We start from the raw sequence: 16,174 nt of genomic DNA on the forward strand, positions 1-16,174 counted from the left end.
ACTTCTCTGCAGCTATGACAGCACAGGGAGTTTTCCAGGTCGTTAGGTCATTTGAGGGTGAGACCCCACTCAATTCAAGACCTGGATAAAAGAAATAGAAAAATACGCGAAATTAGTAGGGCTAGATGACAAGGAAATCCCTAAAATAGCGTATCAAACAAGTGTAGGTTCAGTAGGGGATTTTATCAAACGATATTTAGACGATTTAGAGGGAGATCTGTCTTGGGAGGACCTTAAGAAACTCCTCAAGCAAAGATTCGCTGACATAACAGATTCGCATCAAGCTATGGCCTTATTACGTAAAACGATACAGAAACAGGACGAAAGCGTCCAGATATACGTTGAACGACTCCTGCAAGTAGCAGAAGACGCGTATCCTGATGCCCAGGAATGTGAAAAGGGCATTGTTCAAAGACAATTAGTTAACGCCTTTTGTGATGGGTTGCATTTCGACTATGTTAAAATGAAGGTTATGCGCGAGGACCCAGACACATTAGAGAGGGCGGTACATATAGCTATGCGCGAACAGAACCTTAGGAAAAGGTTCAATCTAAGACAAGACATGAATAATGACAATGCCATGGTCTTAAGGCCAAGACAGGAACATGTATATGACCCTCAGGTAGCCCCTACGCAAGACACCTACTTTAACCTTAGACATAACGAAACTAACACGAGGCGAGAAGTACCAATGGACATTGACCACACCAGACAGAGACAGTGTTATAAATGTAGACAGAACAATATCATGAGACATAGACCACGCCCAGTACAAGACAGAAATAGTTTTAGGGAAACACAGAGGCAGGCACCCCTTAATAGAGCCCCTAGAAATAGGTATTCAGACAATAGCAGATATCATAACCAAACTCAAAATAGGTCGTATAGTACATGTAACAGAGTGCAAACTCAGAACCCCCCACAAGTGCAGTCATTAGGTCCAAATAAACAAAGATCACAATTCAGATGTTTTCAATGTAATGAAGAAGGTCACATAAGAAAGAACTGTCCCCAATTAAATAGAAAAGGTAGGCCGTTAAACTAAGGACCTCGCTTCATAAGGAAACCGATGGGGCGAGGTTGAAAAGAAATAAGAAGCATGTGTCTAAGAAAATAGAAATATCGGGTAACCCAAGTACAACTGTGATAAAAATAGGTAAACAAAAATTAAGAGCTCTCTTAGACACAGGTGCTGAGGTTTCCATAATCAGCAATAGAATTTTTAAGATGTTACCGAATAAACCACGACTAAGAAAAGAAAGCATGACTCTCCAATCCGTCAGCAGTACACCGCTCAAGGTAATAGGTTCAGCAGACATTTCATTACAAATAACACATTTGACCTTAAGACATAAATTTTATGTTGTTGATGGCATGAACAGAAACTGCATCCTTGGTTTAGATTTTCTTAAACAAAATGGCGTTAGAATGTATTTTGACCTTGACATACATATTGCCTCAATAATAAGGACCACCCACAAGACATTGTTAAGACCGCAAACGGCAACGGTATGTCAGGTAAGACTCCCAAGAACTTTTAAGATACCAGGATCAAAGCTCTTAGAGATATCAGCAAATGACACTTGTATATATGATGAACCTGGTTTGACCTTACAAAACGGTGTAACAAAGGTCACGAACCCTCGCAAGATACCTATCTTGATACTTAACCAAACAAACAGAACGATTAACCTAAAACGAGGAAGTGTAGTAGGCAAAGCACAGGCCTTAGAAGACAAAGACATTTCAAGTATAACTGCGACAAAAGACGATGACAAAGACGAAGAAAACTTTAAGGAGGTAGATGTACCAGACGAGTACAGTGCTGAGACACTAAAGATATTAAGAAGAAACAAGGATCTATTCGCCAAAAAGGATTCTCAGCTTGGACATACAAAGACAGTTAAGATGCATATAGAAACAGGAGATCACAAACCAATTAAGAACCGACCTTACAGGACACCCCTGAAGAAACGTCAAGTAGTGGACGAAGCTATTGACGAGATGTTAAAGGCAAAGGTCATAGATAGGTCTAGAAGTCCCTGGAGTTTTGGCTTAGTTGTAGTTGATAAGAAAGATGGAAGTAAGAGAATGTGTGTAGATTTCAGGAGTTTAAATAAGATCGTTACCCCGATGTCAGTACCTCTTCCTTTGATAGATGACATTTTGACCCTCCTAGGACACTCAAAACATTTCACTACATTAGATTTGAAAAGTGGATATTGGCAAGTAGAACTCGACGAGGAAAGTAAACAAAAGACAGCTTTTGCCTGTCACAAAGGACTATTCCAGTTCAACAGAATGCCTTTCGGACTAAGTAACGCCCCTGCTGTCTTCCAAGAACTGATGAATATTGTCTTACAAGGATGCGAACAATTCGCCACGGCTTACCTTGATGATGTCATAATTTACAGTAGGACAGCTGAAGAACACCTGAAACACTTACAGATAGTCTTCAACAAATTAAGACAACATGGACTCAAACTAAAGCTTAAGAAATGCACTTTCTTCAAGAAAGAGACGGAATATCTTGGCTTTATGATTACGGACAAAGGTGTAAAGCCAGACCAAAAGAAAGTTGAAGCTATTAGGGCCTTACCAACCCCTACTTGCGTAAGAGATGTAAGAGCATTCATTGGAATGTGCGGTTACTACAGGAAGCACATCCCCAACTTCTCAAAAATAGCGGAATGTCTTACAGAACTAACCAAGAAGTATGCTAGGTTCAAATGGACTGAAGAATGTCAGAAGTCATTTGACTATCTTAAAGAAAGTCTTACAGTAGTACCTCTACTAGCATACCCAGACCCAAACCTACCATATGTGCTTTATACAGATGCATCAGACACATGCATAGGAGCTTGTCTTACACAGAAGACAAAGGAAGGTGAAGAAATGCCACTTTATTACTTGTCACATAAGCTTAGCCCAACACAGCGTAGGTGGTCTGTGATAGAGAAGGAAGCTTTTGCTGTGGTATATGCTCTTCAGAAGCTTGATAACTACTTACACAACAGTTCCTTTGTAATAAGAACGGACCATCGCCCACTTTCTTACATATTCTCAGACAAGAAGACATTGAATAAGAAACTCTCCTTATGGTCCCTTACTGTAGCGTCTTATAATTGTAAGGTAGAATATATTGAAGGTAGATTTAATTGTTGCGCGGACTTACTATCGCGACTACCAACAGATACAGCGGAAGAAGCTGAGGATAAGCAAGGAGAAAACCAGGAAACTAAAGACATTCATGATGTCTTGGACGTAGATGACAGAGCCTTAGAGATTGGAGCTCTCAACTCTAACAAATTTAAGCCAAGAGACTTTGTCAGTAGTACAGTTGATACTCCAGACGATATTGTTAAACCTCATATGGATCTCCCTAAAGACATAGACATAAGAAAAACTCAAGACAATGACGAAGACATATCAAAGCTGAAACTTAGACTTTGTAATGGACAAGCAACCAAGAGTGAGGAGGAGCGCTTCTTGGTTGTAGATAACTTAGTGTATTATCTGTCAAACGCGGAATCAGATGACCCGGTCTTGAGACTTTACATTCCGAAGGAACTTGAAGGAATGGTGATAAGACAGTATCATGATTTCCTAGGTCATATGGCAGTTGACAAAACATATGACGTAATAAGAAAGAAGTATTATTTTCCTTTGTTATACAAGAAGGTTCACCAACACATTGAAAAGTGTGTGACTTGTCAGACAAGAAGTCACAGTAACCCTCATCCTCCTCTTCAAGACAGCCAGATACCCCCATACCCTTTTGCTAAGGTAGCAATGGATTTGTCAGGCCCTTACCCCCAGACATTATCAGGAAACAAATACATCGTGTCGTTCATAGATGTTTACTCTGGCTTTCCGGAAGCATTTCCAGTCCCTGACAAATCAGCAGCAAACATTGTACATCTTATCTTGGAAGAACTATTCCCAAGATATGGTAGCGTATTAGAACTGGTTACAGATAACGGTTCAGAGAATATCGCTAGATCAGTAAAGGAGACACTAGAAGCATTGAATATCCACCATGTTACCACTTCTTATTATTGCCCTCAGTCAAATGGAAAAGTGGAGAGATTTCATAGAACGATGGTAGACATTTTGGCCAAGAAGATCAAAGAAAACGTTAACACGTGGGATCTTTTCTTGAACCAAGTATTGGCCGCAGTAAGATTTCATACCAGTGAGGTAACAAAGGCTTCGCCTTTCTTCCTGCTTTATAACCGCGATGTAGTACTCCCCTTGGACACAATCTTAAAGCCAAGACGGCGGTATGCCGGTGAAGAGTTACACAAGATCGCCTTAGAGCAGCAACATAAGTCCTTTGTTCTAGTGCATAGACACATGAAGCAAGCGAAGAAGAAACAGAAGAAACTCGCTGATAGGAACTGTAAAGACGAGAATCTTAAGACAGGAGATCCGGTTTACATAAGAAACCATAAGCGTACCTCAAAACTGGACAATAAATGGACACCTTACTATAGGATTATTGAGCAAACTGGACCAGTAAGTTTTAAGGTAAGAAACCAGCTTACAGGTGAAGTCACGAAGACACACGCGAGGCATTTACGATTAGCAAATGTTGATGAATGGGAGTTGCCCAAAGATAATATAGGTCGACCTTTAAGGAAATCGACATATGTAGTTCCCCCTGAGAGCAGTTCAGAGGAGTCTGAGGAGGAAACATCCTTAAAAAGAGTCATAAGATATAGAAGACAAGAAAGGTCAGATTCGGACTCTGAGGATGATATTCCGTTAATGGAGCTAAGACAAAGGCTCCGGACTCGAGAATTGGACAAAGCTAGTCCTATTGATTCAGATGATGAACTTATACCTTTATCACAATTGAAAGGTAAGTTAAAAGAAAACAATAACGCTGACACTCAGACAGTTGACGATGTTGATGATGCGTCTGAGACAGGTTGTACTGCTGATGACATGGAGATTGATGCGGTAAATAAATTAGCAAATGAAGTTACGCCCCAAATCTCCACTGCAGTAGATAAGCCATATCAAGATGACGGGCTCCCCAATAGAAAAGATGTAGATTCTAAGAATCAGACAGAGGAAGTTAAGGGAAACATATCAAAAGACTCTGAGAAAAATTTAGCATTATCAAGAAAATGCCTGAGATATTTTCTTCGTGATCCGGAGCTATTTAAACAAGAGGCCCAAAGGGCCACAACGGTCATCTGACTACCTTGGCAATAGTAAAATTAATTACATATGGGGTCACTTTGTCAGGACCATGTCAGGATCATTTCATGCAAGTTTCAGCCAAATCGCACTGGTAGAACTTGAGAAGAAGTTGAAAATGTGTTTTCAAGATGGCGGCTGTGGCGGCCATCTTGGATTTCAGATCAACCCGAAAAACAACACTTTGTCAGGACCATGTCAGGATCATTTCATGCAAGTTTCAGCCAAATCGCACAGGTAGAACTTGAGAAGAAGTTCAAAATGTGTTTTCAAGATGGAAGCTGTGGCGGCCATCTTGGATTTTGGATAGACCCGAAAAATAACAACACTTTGTCGGGACCATGTCAGGATCATTTCATGCAAGTTTCAGCCAAATCGCTCTAATAGAACTTGAGAAGAAGTTCAAAATGTGTTTTCAAGATGGCAGCTGTGGTGGCCATCTTGGATTTCAGATCGACCCGAAAAATAACAACACTTTGTCGGGACCATGTCAGGATCATTTCATGCAAGTTTCAGCCAAATCGCACTGGTAGAACTTGAGAAGAAGTTCAAAATGTGTTTTCAAGATGGCGGCTGTGGCGGCCATCTTGGATTTCAGATCGACCCGAAAAATAACAACACTTTGTCGGGACCATGTCAGGATCATTTCATGCAAGTTTCAGCCAAATCGCACCGGTAGAACTTGAGAAGAAGTTCAAAATGTGTTTTCAAGATGGCGGCTGTGGCGGCCATGTTGGATTTTGGATCGACCCGAAAAATAACAACACTTTGTCGGGACCATGTCAGGATCATTTCATGCAAGTTTCAGCCAAATGGCACTAATAGAACTTGGAGAAGAAGTTCAAAATGTGTTTTCAAGATGGCGGCTGTGGCTGCCATCTTGGATTTTGGATCGACCCGAAAAATAACCACACTTTGTCGGGACCATGTCAGGATCATTTCATGCAAGTTTCAGCCAAATCGCACTGGTAGAACTTGAGAAGAAGTTCAAAATGTGTTTTCAAGATGGCGGCTGTGGCGGCCATCTTGGATTTCAGATCGACCCGAAAAATAACAACACTTTGTCGGGACCATGTCAGGATCATTTAATGCAAGTTTCAGCCAAATCGCACTGGTAGAACTTGAGAAGAAGTTCAAAATGTGTTTTCAAGATGGCGGCTGTGGCGGCCATCTTGGATTTCGGATCGACCCGAAAAATAACAACACTTTGTCGGGACCATGTCATGATCATTTCATGCAAGTATTCAGCCAAATTGCACCGGTAGAACTTGAGAAGAAGTTCAAAATGTGTTTTCAAGATGGCGGCTCTGGCGGCCATCTTGGATTTCAGATCGACCCGAAAAATAACAACACTTTGTCGGGACCATGTCAGGATCATTTCATGCAAGTTTCAGCCAAATTGCACTGGTAGAACTTGAGAAGAAGTTCAAAATGTGTTTTCAAGATGGCGGCTGTGGCGGCCATCTTGGATTTCAGATCGACCCGAAAAATAACAACACTTTGTCGGGACCATGTCAGGATCATTTCATGCAAGTTTCAGCCAAATCGCACCGGTAGAACTTGAGAAGAAGTTCAAAATGTTTTTTCAAGATGGCGGCTGTGGCGGCCATCTTGGATTTCAGATCGACCCGAAAAATAACAACACTTTGTCGGGACCATGTCACGATCATTTCATGCAAGTTTCAGCTAAATCGCACCGGTAGAACTTGAGAAGAAGTTCAAAATGTGAAATGTTAACGCACGGCGGACGGCGCACGGCGCACGGCGCACGGCGGACGGCGGACGGCGGACGACGACGGACGAAACATGACGACTATAGGTCATCCTGACCCTTCGGGTCAGATGACCTAAAAATGTCTGAAATATTTTCTTCGTGATCAATAACGAGATTCAAGAGTGAATCGTTTTCTTATCATTTCAGGAAAATAGGACTCCGAAAACCCTTATGGCGGACCGAAATAAACCTGAAGAATTATGTAATCTAATACAGATGATACAAATTAGGGCACCCTCTATTGTAGAAAAAATCTTACTATTTTTAAGAATTGAAGAAGCTAAACACCCTGATAGAATAGCAATTAAAAAGGAACTTAGAGAATTAGTTAGAGTAGATAGGAAAATTAGGCGAACAGCAATACTCATTTTAAGTGGATTCGAATATGAACGAAACTTAAGACCAAGTCTGATAAAAGTAATGAAAGAATTGAGGAAGGCAATACAAATAACGCGCAAAAGGAAATTAGAAGAAGAAGTACTAGATAACATGATTTAGAGTTCATTAAATAGTTAAAGTTAAAAAAAAATGGATAAACGTGGACCCCCTAAGATTTCCCTGAATAGCCAGTTTAATTGGATGAAAGTAAGCGACAGGGAACCCACGGGTAGGAAAGAATCTTCAATAATAACGAGTCTAACGCTCGGGCCAAGATATAGTATACATGCCCCAAGTTGCACAAGACGGCCTAAAGCATTAAATAAGTCGCCCTCTAAGCCACAGCCACGATTGGTAGTTACCCCTAAGGTTAGAGCTTCAAGTAAGCAAAACAAATCTTCAAGACCCAATCGCCAAATTACAAAGTGTAAAACTTGGCCACCTGTCAATGTGTTAAGACATGATGAATCTAATGACCCTTTGTTAAAAGATATAAAGGAGGCAATGGACATATCATATGCTGTTAGACAATTAATAATGAAGTTTAGTAGGATAGCACAGGCTTCCAAGTCAGTTGCTAAAAACGATTTCCATTTAGAGTTAAGACACTATACAAAAATGTATAGACTTTATCAAATCAAAGAAATACAAGAAGGAACAGCCAGCGTTACCATCTTACCGTCAATGATAAAATTCTGGCGAAAATATTCATTCCTTGTTAGATTTACCTTAGATACCCCATTCATACCCTTTCCAGGTCTTAAGAAGGAATTAGCCGAATTGGATGAATTACTCAAGAAACCAGATTTAAACGTATTTTCTTATTGAATTTACAGGTAAAAAGAAATTGTCAAGATGCGCAGTTCATTTCTAACCGTGTTTCTTTTCCTGACCATATTAAGTTTAAGCACTAGTACAGTAATAAGACAAAATGTAATATTTGAGAAAGTTGCTGATGTAACATCAACTAGATCAAAATGGCTTGTAGCTTTTGTTCTTAATCTTAATCCTTACGAAGAAGTTCTTAGAAAGTTAAATACTAGTCTGTCAGAAATAACTAAAAGCATCCTAGCAGAGTCAATAAAACACCATGAAACATCTAGAACGAGATTAGGTCTTAATAACAACCTTATAATACTGAACCATGAAGTTGAAAATTTAAGAAATACACAAGACTTTCTTCAGTCAGAACTTACCGACATTAGGACACTACATCAAGCCAGAACTAAAAGAGCTTTAATTCCTATAATAGGTAAAGCACTGAATTTCCTGTTTGGTACTTTAGATGAAGGTGATATCAATACAATCAAAACTAACGTAAACCTCTTAAGACGTAATCAAGTCAAACTTCAGCATGCAGTAAGGGAAAGCTTAACAATAATTCATGCTGCACAAGGGCAAATCACTGATAATAGAAGGAATATAAATGACGTGATTGATACCTTAGAGAATCTAAGAAGCATAGCTCTAAATTTAACAGAAGCAATACAAGATATTGATGAATATTTAAGTACATACACTAAGATCGACAGGGCCCTTAGTGAAGCAAAGGAATTAGTTGGATTAGCTAGAGATTATCTTAATCATTTGAAACTTCAGATCAATATGCTATCTCTAGGACATTTAAGCCCTTCAGTCATTTCACCCCCAGACTTGTACGAACTCCTTATAGAAGTAGAAAGCAAACTTGACCCAGGTGTAAGAGTACCTTTTGACCCGGAAACTGACCTTTGGGAATTTTATAAGACAGTGACCTGTACGACACTTATTAGTACTGATAGCCTTATTGTAGTTATTTCCATTCCATTAATAGACATGATTGGCAAGTTTGCTGTGTACCGAGCACATAACCTTCCTCTTCCGTACCTTGGATCGAATCAAACAAATATTTTGGCGACTTATAAATTAGAAGCAGAAGCTCTTGCAATCAATGAAGCGAAAACACAATTGGTTACAATGACAATTGATGAGATGAATCAATGTGTAAATAGCGTTAAAAACTACTGCAGGTTTCGTAGTCCAATGTATACTATAATGGGAAATAAGAAATGTATTGTTAATCTTTTTATGAATTGGACCAATAATTTAGTTAAATATTGTACTACAGTAGTACAAAATACAAACACTTCCCCTATGGCCCAGTATTTGACCAATGGCCAATGGATAGTTGTCCATGATAGATCCTTGACCTTTACACTGAAATGCCCCTATAAAGCCCAATCTGGTACTGTGGTGACCAGATACCCTATTGACACCTTATCCCTTGCGGAAGGTTGTTCTGCATCAAATGAATATATGACCTTGCCCTCATATTATCATTCAGAGAGTAAATATAACCTAACAGATCATTTTCAACAGGTGATTTCAAATTATTATGTAGGCTCTATTGAACTCTGGAAACCAATGACCCAAAGACTACCAAATGTAAAAAACATTAAGATACCCCATAAACTTAAGCCTATAAAGGAAATCCCCATTGATGAGTTGATAAATGAACTTGACAATTCATTTGATCTTGAATCCATGGAATCTGATTTGCCCCTCTCGACCTACTTGTCGATAGTAGGTGTGGTAGTAGTTGCTGTTATAGTGATATATTTATGTCGTAGGAGAATTAGGGATAAATGTCAGAAATGTAGGTTAGGTAAATGGTCAGTGAAAAGGGGAAAGTCAGAGTCGAGTGTCTCGCAAGCCTCAAGACCCATGCAAAGACTCAAAAGTAACCAATCCACAGAAGACATGACAGCCTTAGAAGAATTGATGACAACATACATCAAGGAACTCATCCACCAGGAACAAGAAAACACAGAAAAACCTACACTGATGTCAGGAAATTACCCTGAGGGCGTTGACTTCGCCGAGGCAGATGTAACTGCCCCATCAGGAAGTGGAGGAATTGAATCGGGTAAACAAGACTGCCTTTACAACCCGAGTACGAAGTGTAATATACCCAGACTTAAGAAAAGAGCTCAGTCTTCCATAGACAGATATAAAGTAACGTCTTGGTCGTAACAAGACAAAGTCTAAATGTGAAGAAGGAAATGATAATGATCCGGTGAAACATTATGCCTTGATATTTAACGATTAAAGATACTTACGAGACAAAGATATACATATAATGTCTCGGTTAAATACGGAAACGTCTTGGTGTTAACAAGACCAACTCTTGTCTGGATATTAACGTTAATCAATTAAAAAAAAAAAATCACAATTTCTTAATGCGGATTAGACAAAATGTGACCTCTTCAAGAACCGTGGTGGATGACGGACCTAAGAACATAAAGAAGCTCTGGATGTAATTAAATAAGCAGCAACTGTGGAGATAAACTGTGGATTTTTATATAGGAGCAGCCATATTATTACGAATTATTTTTAACGATGAAGTTACCATGGAACGCGGTGACTGTTAAATAGGTTCAAACTAAAATGGACGTGACTGTGAAATAATATTACTTATTTTCAACGATGTAGTTACCATGGAACTGTGTGACTGTGAAATATGTTCGAACTACACAATGGAAGTGACTGTTAAATACATTGTATGTTCGAACTACAATGGAAGTAAATGTGAAATATGTTTGAACTACAATGGACGAACTGTGAAATATAATTACTCGCCAACTTTATGATGTTGTGACCATAGAACTGTGACTGTAAATAAGACTTTATATTACATGTACATATTGTGCATTAAGGTAAAAGAGTTTAATAGTTTAACGTTTAATAGGATAGCTTCGCGATAATTAAAAATATACTGCATGACGCATGCGAATGAAAGAAGGTTGAAAGGAGAAATGAATGAAATGGCCACTAGTTACTATTCAGGGAATGTTTTTGTTTTTTTAAAGGAGGCGGTGGTAAATTGAAATATTAATAATACTTGATACTTTGCGTTAAGAAATATGTAAGCCATTCTGAGAAATGCCTTACATATTGTCTTGTTTGAAGAAAGGGGCGATTGTAACCCTATAGAGGTAGGCAGGCTGGTAGCCTTGCTTAAGCCCCAATGATATTATTGGTGATAGATGATTGTAACCCTATAGAGATAGACAGGCTAGTAGCCCTGCTTAAAGTTCCCATTAATATCATTAATAGATATGATATTTGAATATTCCCGCTAGGTAAACAGGAAGTGGGGTACCTGTTGAACCTTGACAGAAGTTGTCATGTTAGCCGTGTATAATTGTGGATCGCGGGGCTGAGTTAAATTATAGTGTATTTTATAAGAGTACAAGTATTAGTTATTTAATAACAACCATGTATATATTTATTAGGCTGTGTTTAATTTCATAGTGCATTATTGTGGTGTATATAGTGTTGCTTAGACCTAGTATTGATGTGTAGTATATTTAAAGGTCAGTAACACGGGATTGTTTATTTATGTTTGCAGCCAGAGTTAGGTTGTTGTTTTAAGGCATGGCCAAACTAGGTGACCGAAATATCAGTAAATTGTTACGGCACCTACTTTGTAGCGACTACGTGGGATGTTCTGGAAAGCATGGCAGGACATCGCACGGTCTATGCACGTGTTAAACTAGGTGACCAACTTATTAATTAATTGTTACCGAATAGGTATGGGTATGGTAGGGACTACGTGGAATGTTCTGGAAGGAATGACAGGACATCGCGTAGTCCACACACCTGTTTAACTGCGCAGTATAGTTTGTTCAAAATGTGCATATTACAGGCGGTTCTGTCCAGCCTCAACCAAGTCCAGTCAGAAAATCAAAACATTTCTATTTTGTTAAGCCTGCATCAGGCGCCGGTAAGGCTGTATTCTGAATTAAAATTAGTAAATTTTGACAGTTTATGATGAGCTGGGTAACCTTTGGGGCAAGCATTGTCCCAACGGCACGTGTACCAGTCACGTACCCAATCATTATAAATAGAGGGCCGCAATAGGCCCCAGTCAGACTGAAACCAGACGGAGACTGAAACTAGACTGAAATTAGACGGACATCAGACGGGAATAAGACTGAGACTGGGTACTTCCGCCTCACATACACCTACGTCACCGCCTCCTCTAGGGCCACCTTTGAGAGGGAGAGAAAGTGAGAACTCTTGTCTACACTTTGAATAAAAGCCGTCAACAAGCTTCTACCCTACTCCTTGTCGTCATTTCGACCAACACAGCCATCCATAGGACGACACTAAGTGTACAGTGAGCTGTACCTATGCTTAGTAACCTATGGTCAGTTGTACCTTAATAGTGCCATTGTATGACTCGCTGACCAGTAGACAAAGAAGCACAACTGTATACCAACTAAGTGTACAGTGAGCTGTACCTATGCTTAGTAACCTATGGTCAGTTGTACCTTAATAGTGCCATTGTATGACTCGCTGACCAGTAGACAAAGAAGCACAACTGTATACCAACTAAGTGTACAGTGAGCTGTACCTATGCTTAGTAACCTATGGTCAGTTGTACCTAATAGTGCCATTGTATGACTCGCTGACCAGTAGACAAAGAAGCACAACTGTATACCAACTAAGTGTACAGTGAGCTGTACCTATGCTTAGTAACCTATGGTCAGTTATACCTTAATAGTGCCATTGTATGACTCGCTGACCAGTAGACAAAGAAGCACAACTGTACACCGACTAAGTGTACAGTGAGCTGTACCTATGCTTAGTAACCTATGGTCAGTTGTACCTAACAGTGCCATTGTATGACTCGCTGACCAGTAGACAAAGAAGCACAACTGTATACCAACTAAGTGTACAGTGAGCTGTACCTATGCTTAGTAACCTATGGTCAGTTGTACCTTAATAGTGCCATTGTATGACTCGCTGACCAGTAGACAAAGAAGCACAACTGTATACCAACTAAGTGTACAGTGAGCTGTACCTATGCTTAGTAACCTATGGTCAGTTGTACCTAATAGTGCCATCGTATGACTCGCTGACCAGTAGACAAAGAAGCACAACTGTACACCGACTAAGTGTACAGTGAGCTGTACCTATGCTTAGTAACCTATGGTCAGTTGTACCTTAATAGTGCCATTGTATGACTCGCTGACCAGTAGACAAAGAAGCACAACTGTATACCAACTAAGTGTACAGTGAGCTGTACCTATGCTTAGTAACCTATGGTCAGTTGTACCTTAATAGTGCCATTGTATGACTCGCTGACCAGTAGACAAAGAAGCACAACTGTATACCAACTAAGTGTACAGTGAGCTGTACCTATGCTTAGTAACCTATGGTCAGTTGTACCTAATAGTGCCATTGTATGACTCGCTGACCAGTAGACAAAGAAGCACAACTGTATACCAACTAAGTGTACAGTGAGCTGTACCTATGCTTAGTAACCTATGGTCAGTTGTACCTTAATAGTGCCATTGTATGACTCGCTGACCAGTAGACAAAGAAGCACAACTGTATACCAACTAAGTGTACAGTGAGCTGTACCTATGCTTAGTAACCTATGGTCAGTTGTACCTTAATATGCCATTGTATGACCGCTGACCAGTAGAAAGAAGCACAACTGTATACCAACTAAGTGTACAGTGAGCTGTACCTATGCTTAGTAACCTATGGTCAGTTGTACCTAATAGTGCCATTGTATGACTCGCTGACCAGTAGACAAAGAAGCACAACTGTACACCGACTAAGTGTACAGTGAGCTGTACCTATGCTTAGTAACCTATGGTCAGTTGTACCTTAATAGTGCCATTGTATGACTCGCTGACCAGTAGACAAAGAAGCACAACTGTATACCAACTAAGTGTACAGTGAGCTGTACCTATGCTTAGTAACCTATGGTCAGTTGTACCTTAATAGTGCCATCGTATGACCCGCTGACCAGTAGAGTCTCAGTGAAGAGATTAAGGCACCACACCCCTTTTTCATGGCCCTTAAGGACTTGGAGTGGTCGGCCCGACTTGATGTCCCAGATTCTGATAGTCTTATCCTGACTGCCGCTTGCAAATAACCGATGGTTGAAGGTGACCGCCTCTACTCTGTAACAAAAGGTCAAGGTCATCTTTATAATGACACAATTTCTTTTAATTCATTTTCATCTGCATTTTCTTTTTAAAACCTTCTTAAGAATTATTCTTGGATTTAATAGAATTGTCTATGTTATGTTTTTGGTTAATTGGAGGATCTGGGTAATTAACAGTATAAAGTACCCTTCTAAGGACCAACTGACTTACGTGTCTGTGTGCCCCTTTAGGTCCAGTGTACGACACGACCCATTGCTCCAGTTCATCTTTAGATGCATGTTGTCCCTGTAGATGTGTTTCCAGCACGGATTAGATGGAATGGGTACGAGAAGTTCCACCTCCTCACACTTCCACCCCCACAACTTGTTAGAGTTAGCTAGGGCGTGCCATGCTTTACTCACCTGTACAACAGAAATACAGGTAAATTAGCAACAAAATACAAAGGAGAATCTTCATCAGGACTTATAAAACAATACTTGATGTTTCAGGTGAACACTTTAAAACGGGCGAGTCAAATCTTACTAGATTTGTGTGTAAGACAAATGTCCCCACCTCAAAGTCACACATTGAGAAGATGAGACATTACACAAATGGACAAGACACAAGGGGACATAATACAATATGTTGGACACAATGGGTCACACTGGGGTAGGTCACACTGGGGTAGGTCACACTGGGGTAGGTCACACTGGGACAGGATGGGATAGAGGGGATGGACAAGGGTAACACTTCACAATCTGCTTTGTCCTAGATACAACCTTAAGGGATTTTGATTTTAACATTTGTAAGGAGTAACAGAGTTGTAACTAAGGTTTGAGGGTTTGATTTCGACAGAGGAACACTTGTATTTCCTGTTTGCTGTATTGACAACCAATCCATTACACAAAGGAGGAAGATGAATGTTCTAATTAGATTACAATGCTTCTACAGCAGCTACAATATAGGTATAGATTTAATGTTGGCAGTGATACTATCACAACAACTGTTAATGAAATTCCTACAAATTACCTTCACCTTTTTATGGTCATACTTAATTAACGAGCTGCAACCTGATACTCCCTATATAGATCAACATGGAACTGTCCAAAACTGTAAAAGTATCAAGAATAAAATGGTACCTACCTCAGAGAAACCATGATTAACTAACCTAATTATTTTTGTGCTTAGTTCTAGATTAACAACATGACCTAGTGACCAAGATAGGCAAGAGAATTCAGATGTACAATGTAATGCACTTTGTAATTTCATCATACACTATGTAAACTTTTAATTCCATTGTTAAAAGTACAATAGAAATGTTTGTAAGACATTCAGTTGACCTTGCTTCTGTATGAAACTTTAGAGCATTCCTTTTAACAAAACTTTGTAGTCCTTATAACCCTACCAAGCTTATTAAGCTCGAGATCCTCATCAAAGATGAGGTCCCATTGTGTCTATGTTACTGAAAAGTAATCTGAAGACTTTTGTTTATTTGACCTGTGTGACCTTGACTGAAGATCAATGTCAGCCCATTAAGGTAGGTCCATACTTTTGAAAACCACGCCAATTCACAATCAAGTTTATATGTGTATATTATATATAACATAGGATACAATAGCGATCTTATAATCATCGTTCTGTCGTAAAAAAATTGCCTAATCAATCTCTGCAGTGACATACATTTGCTCAATGAATTTAAACTCTTGTTGAATACGCTTGGTTTCAGTTTCAAAATAGTCGCTTGAGACAGGTTATGAACATGTAATGGTGTGAATTTTTATGGTCGTTAGTTGCGTTAGGCAGGTGGTCGTTGAATAAAGGTCATTTATTTAATAAATATCATTGGGAGGAATAATTAAGGTCGCATAAGACAGGAAGTCGCTGAATA

At 39.5% G+C, this 16,174-nt stretch overlaps 1 protein-coding gene across 2 annotated transcripts in view; it reads right to left on the reverse strand.

Moving 5' to 3' along the window:
* The window catches only part of LOC138307697 (F-box and WD repeat domain-containing 11-A-like), an 85,832-nt gene that overhangs the window by 11,854 nt on the left and 57,804 nt on the right, over nt 1-16,174 (reverse strand). For both annotated transcript variants that reach the window (XM_069248545.1, XM_069248536.1), the window contains 2 exons: nt 14,518-14,708; nt 14,136-14,322 (listed from right to left, as the gene is read on the reverse strand). In XM_069248545.1, coding sequence (XP_069104646.1) covers nt 14,136-14,322; nt 14,518-14,708 — 378 coding nt within the window. The remainder of the gene's footprint in view (nt 1-14,135; nt 14,323-14,517; nt 14,709-16,174) is intronic.

The sequence above is a fragment of the Argopecten irradians genome, chromosome 1, assembly GCF_041381155.1.
Source record: "Argopecten irradians isolate NY chromosome 1, Ai_NY, whole genome shotgun sequence".
Taxonomy (NCBI): Eukaryota; Metazoa; Mollusca; class Bivalvia; order Pectinida; family Pectinidae; genus Argopecten; species Argopecten irradians.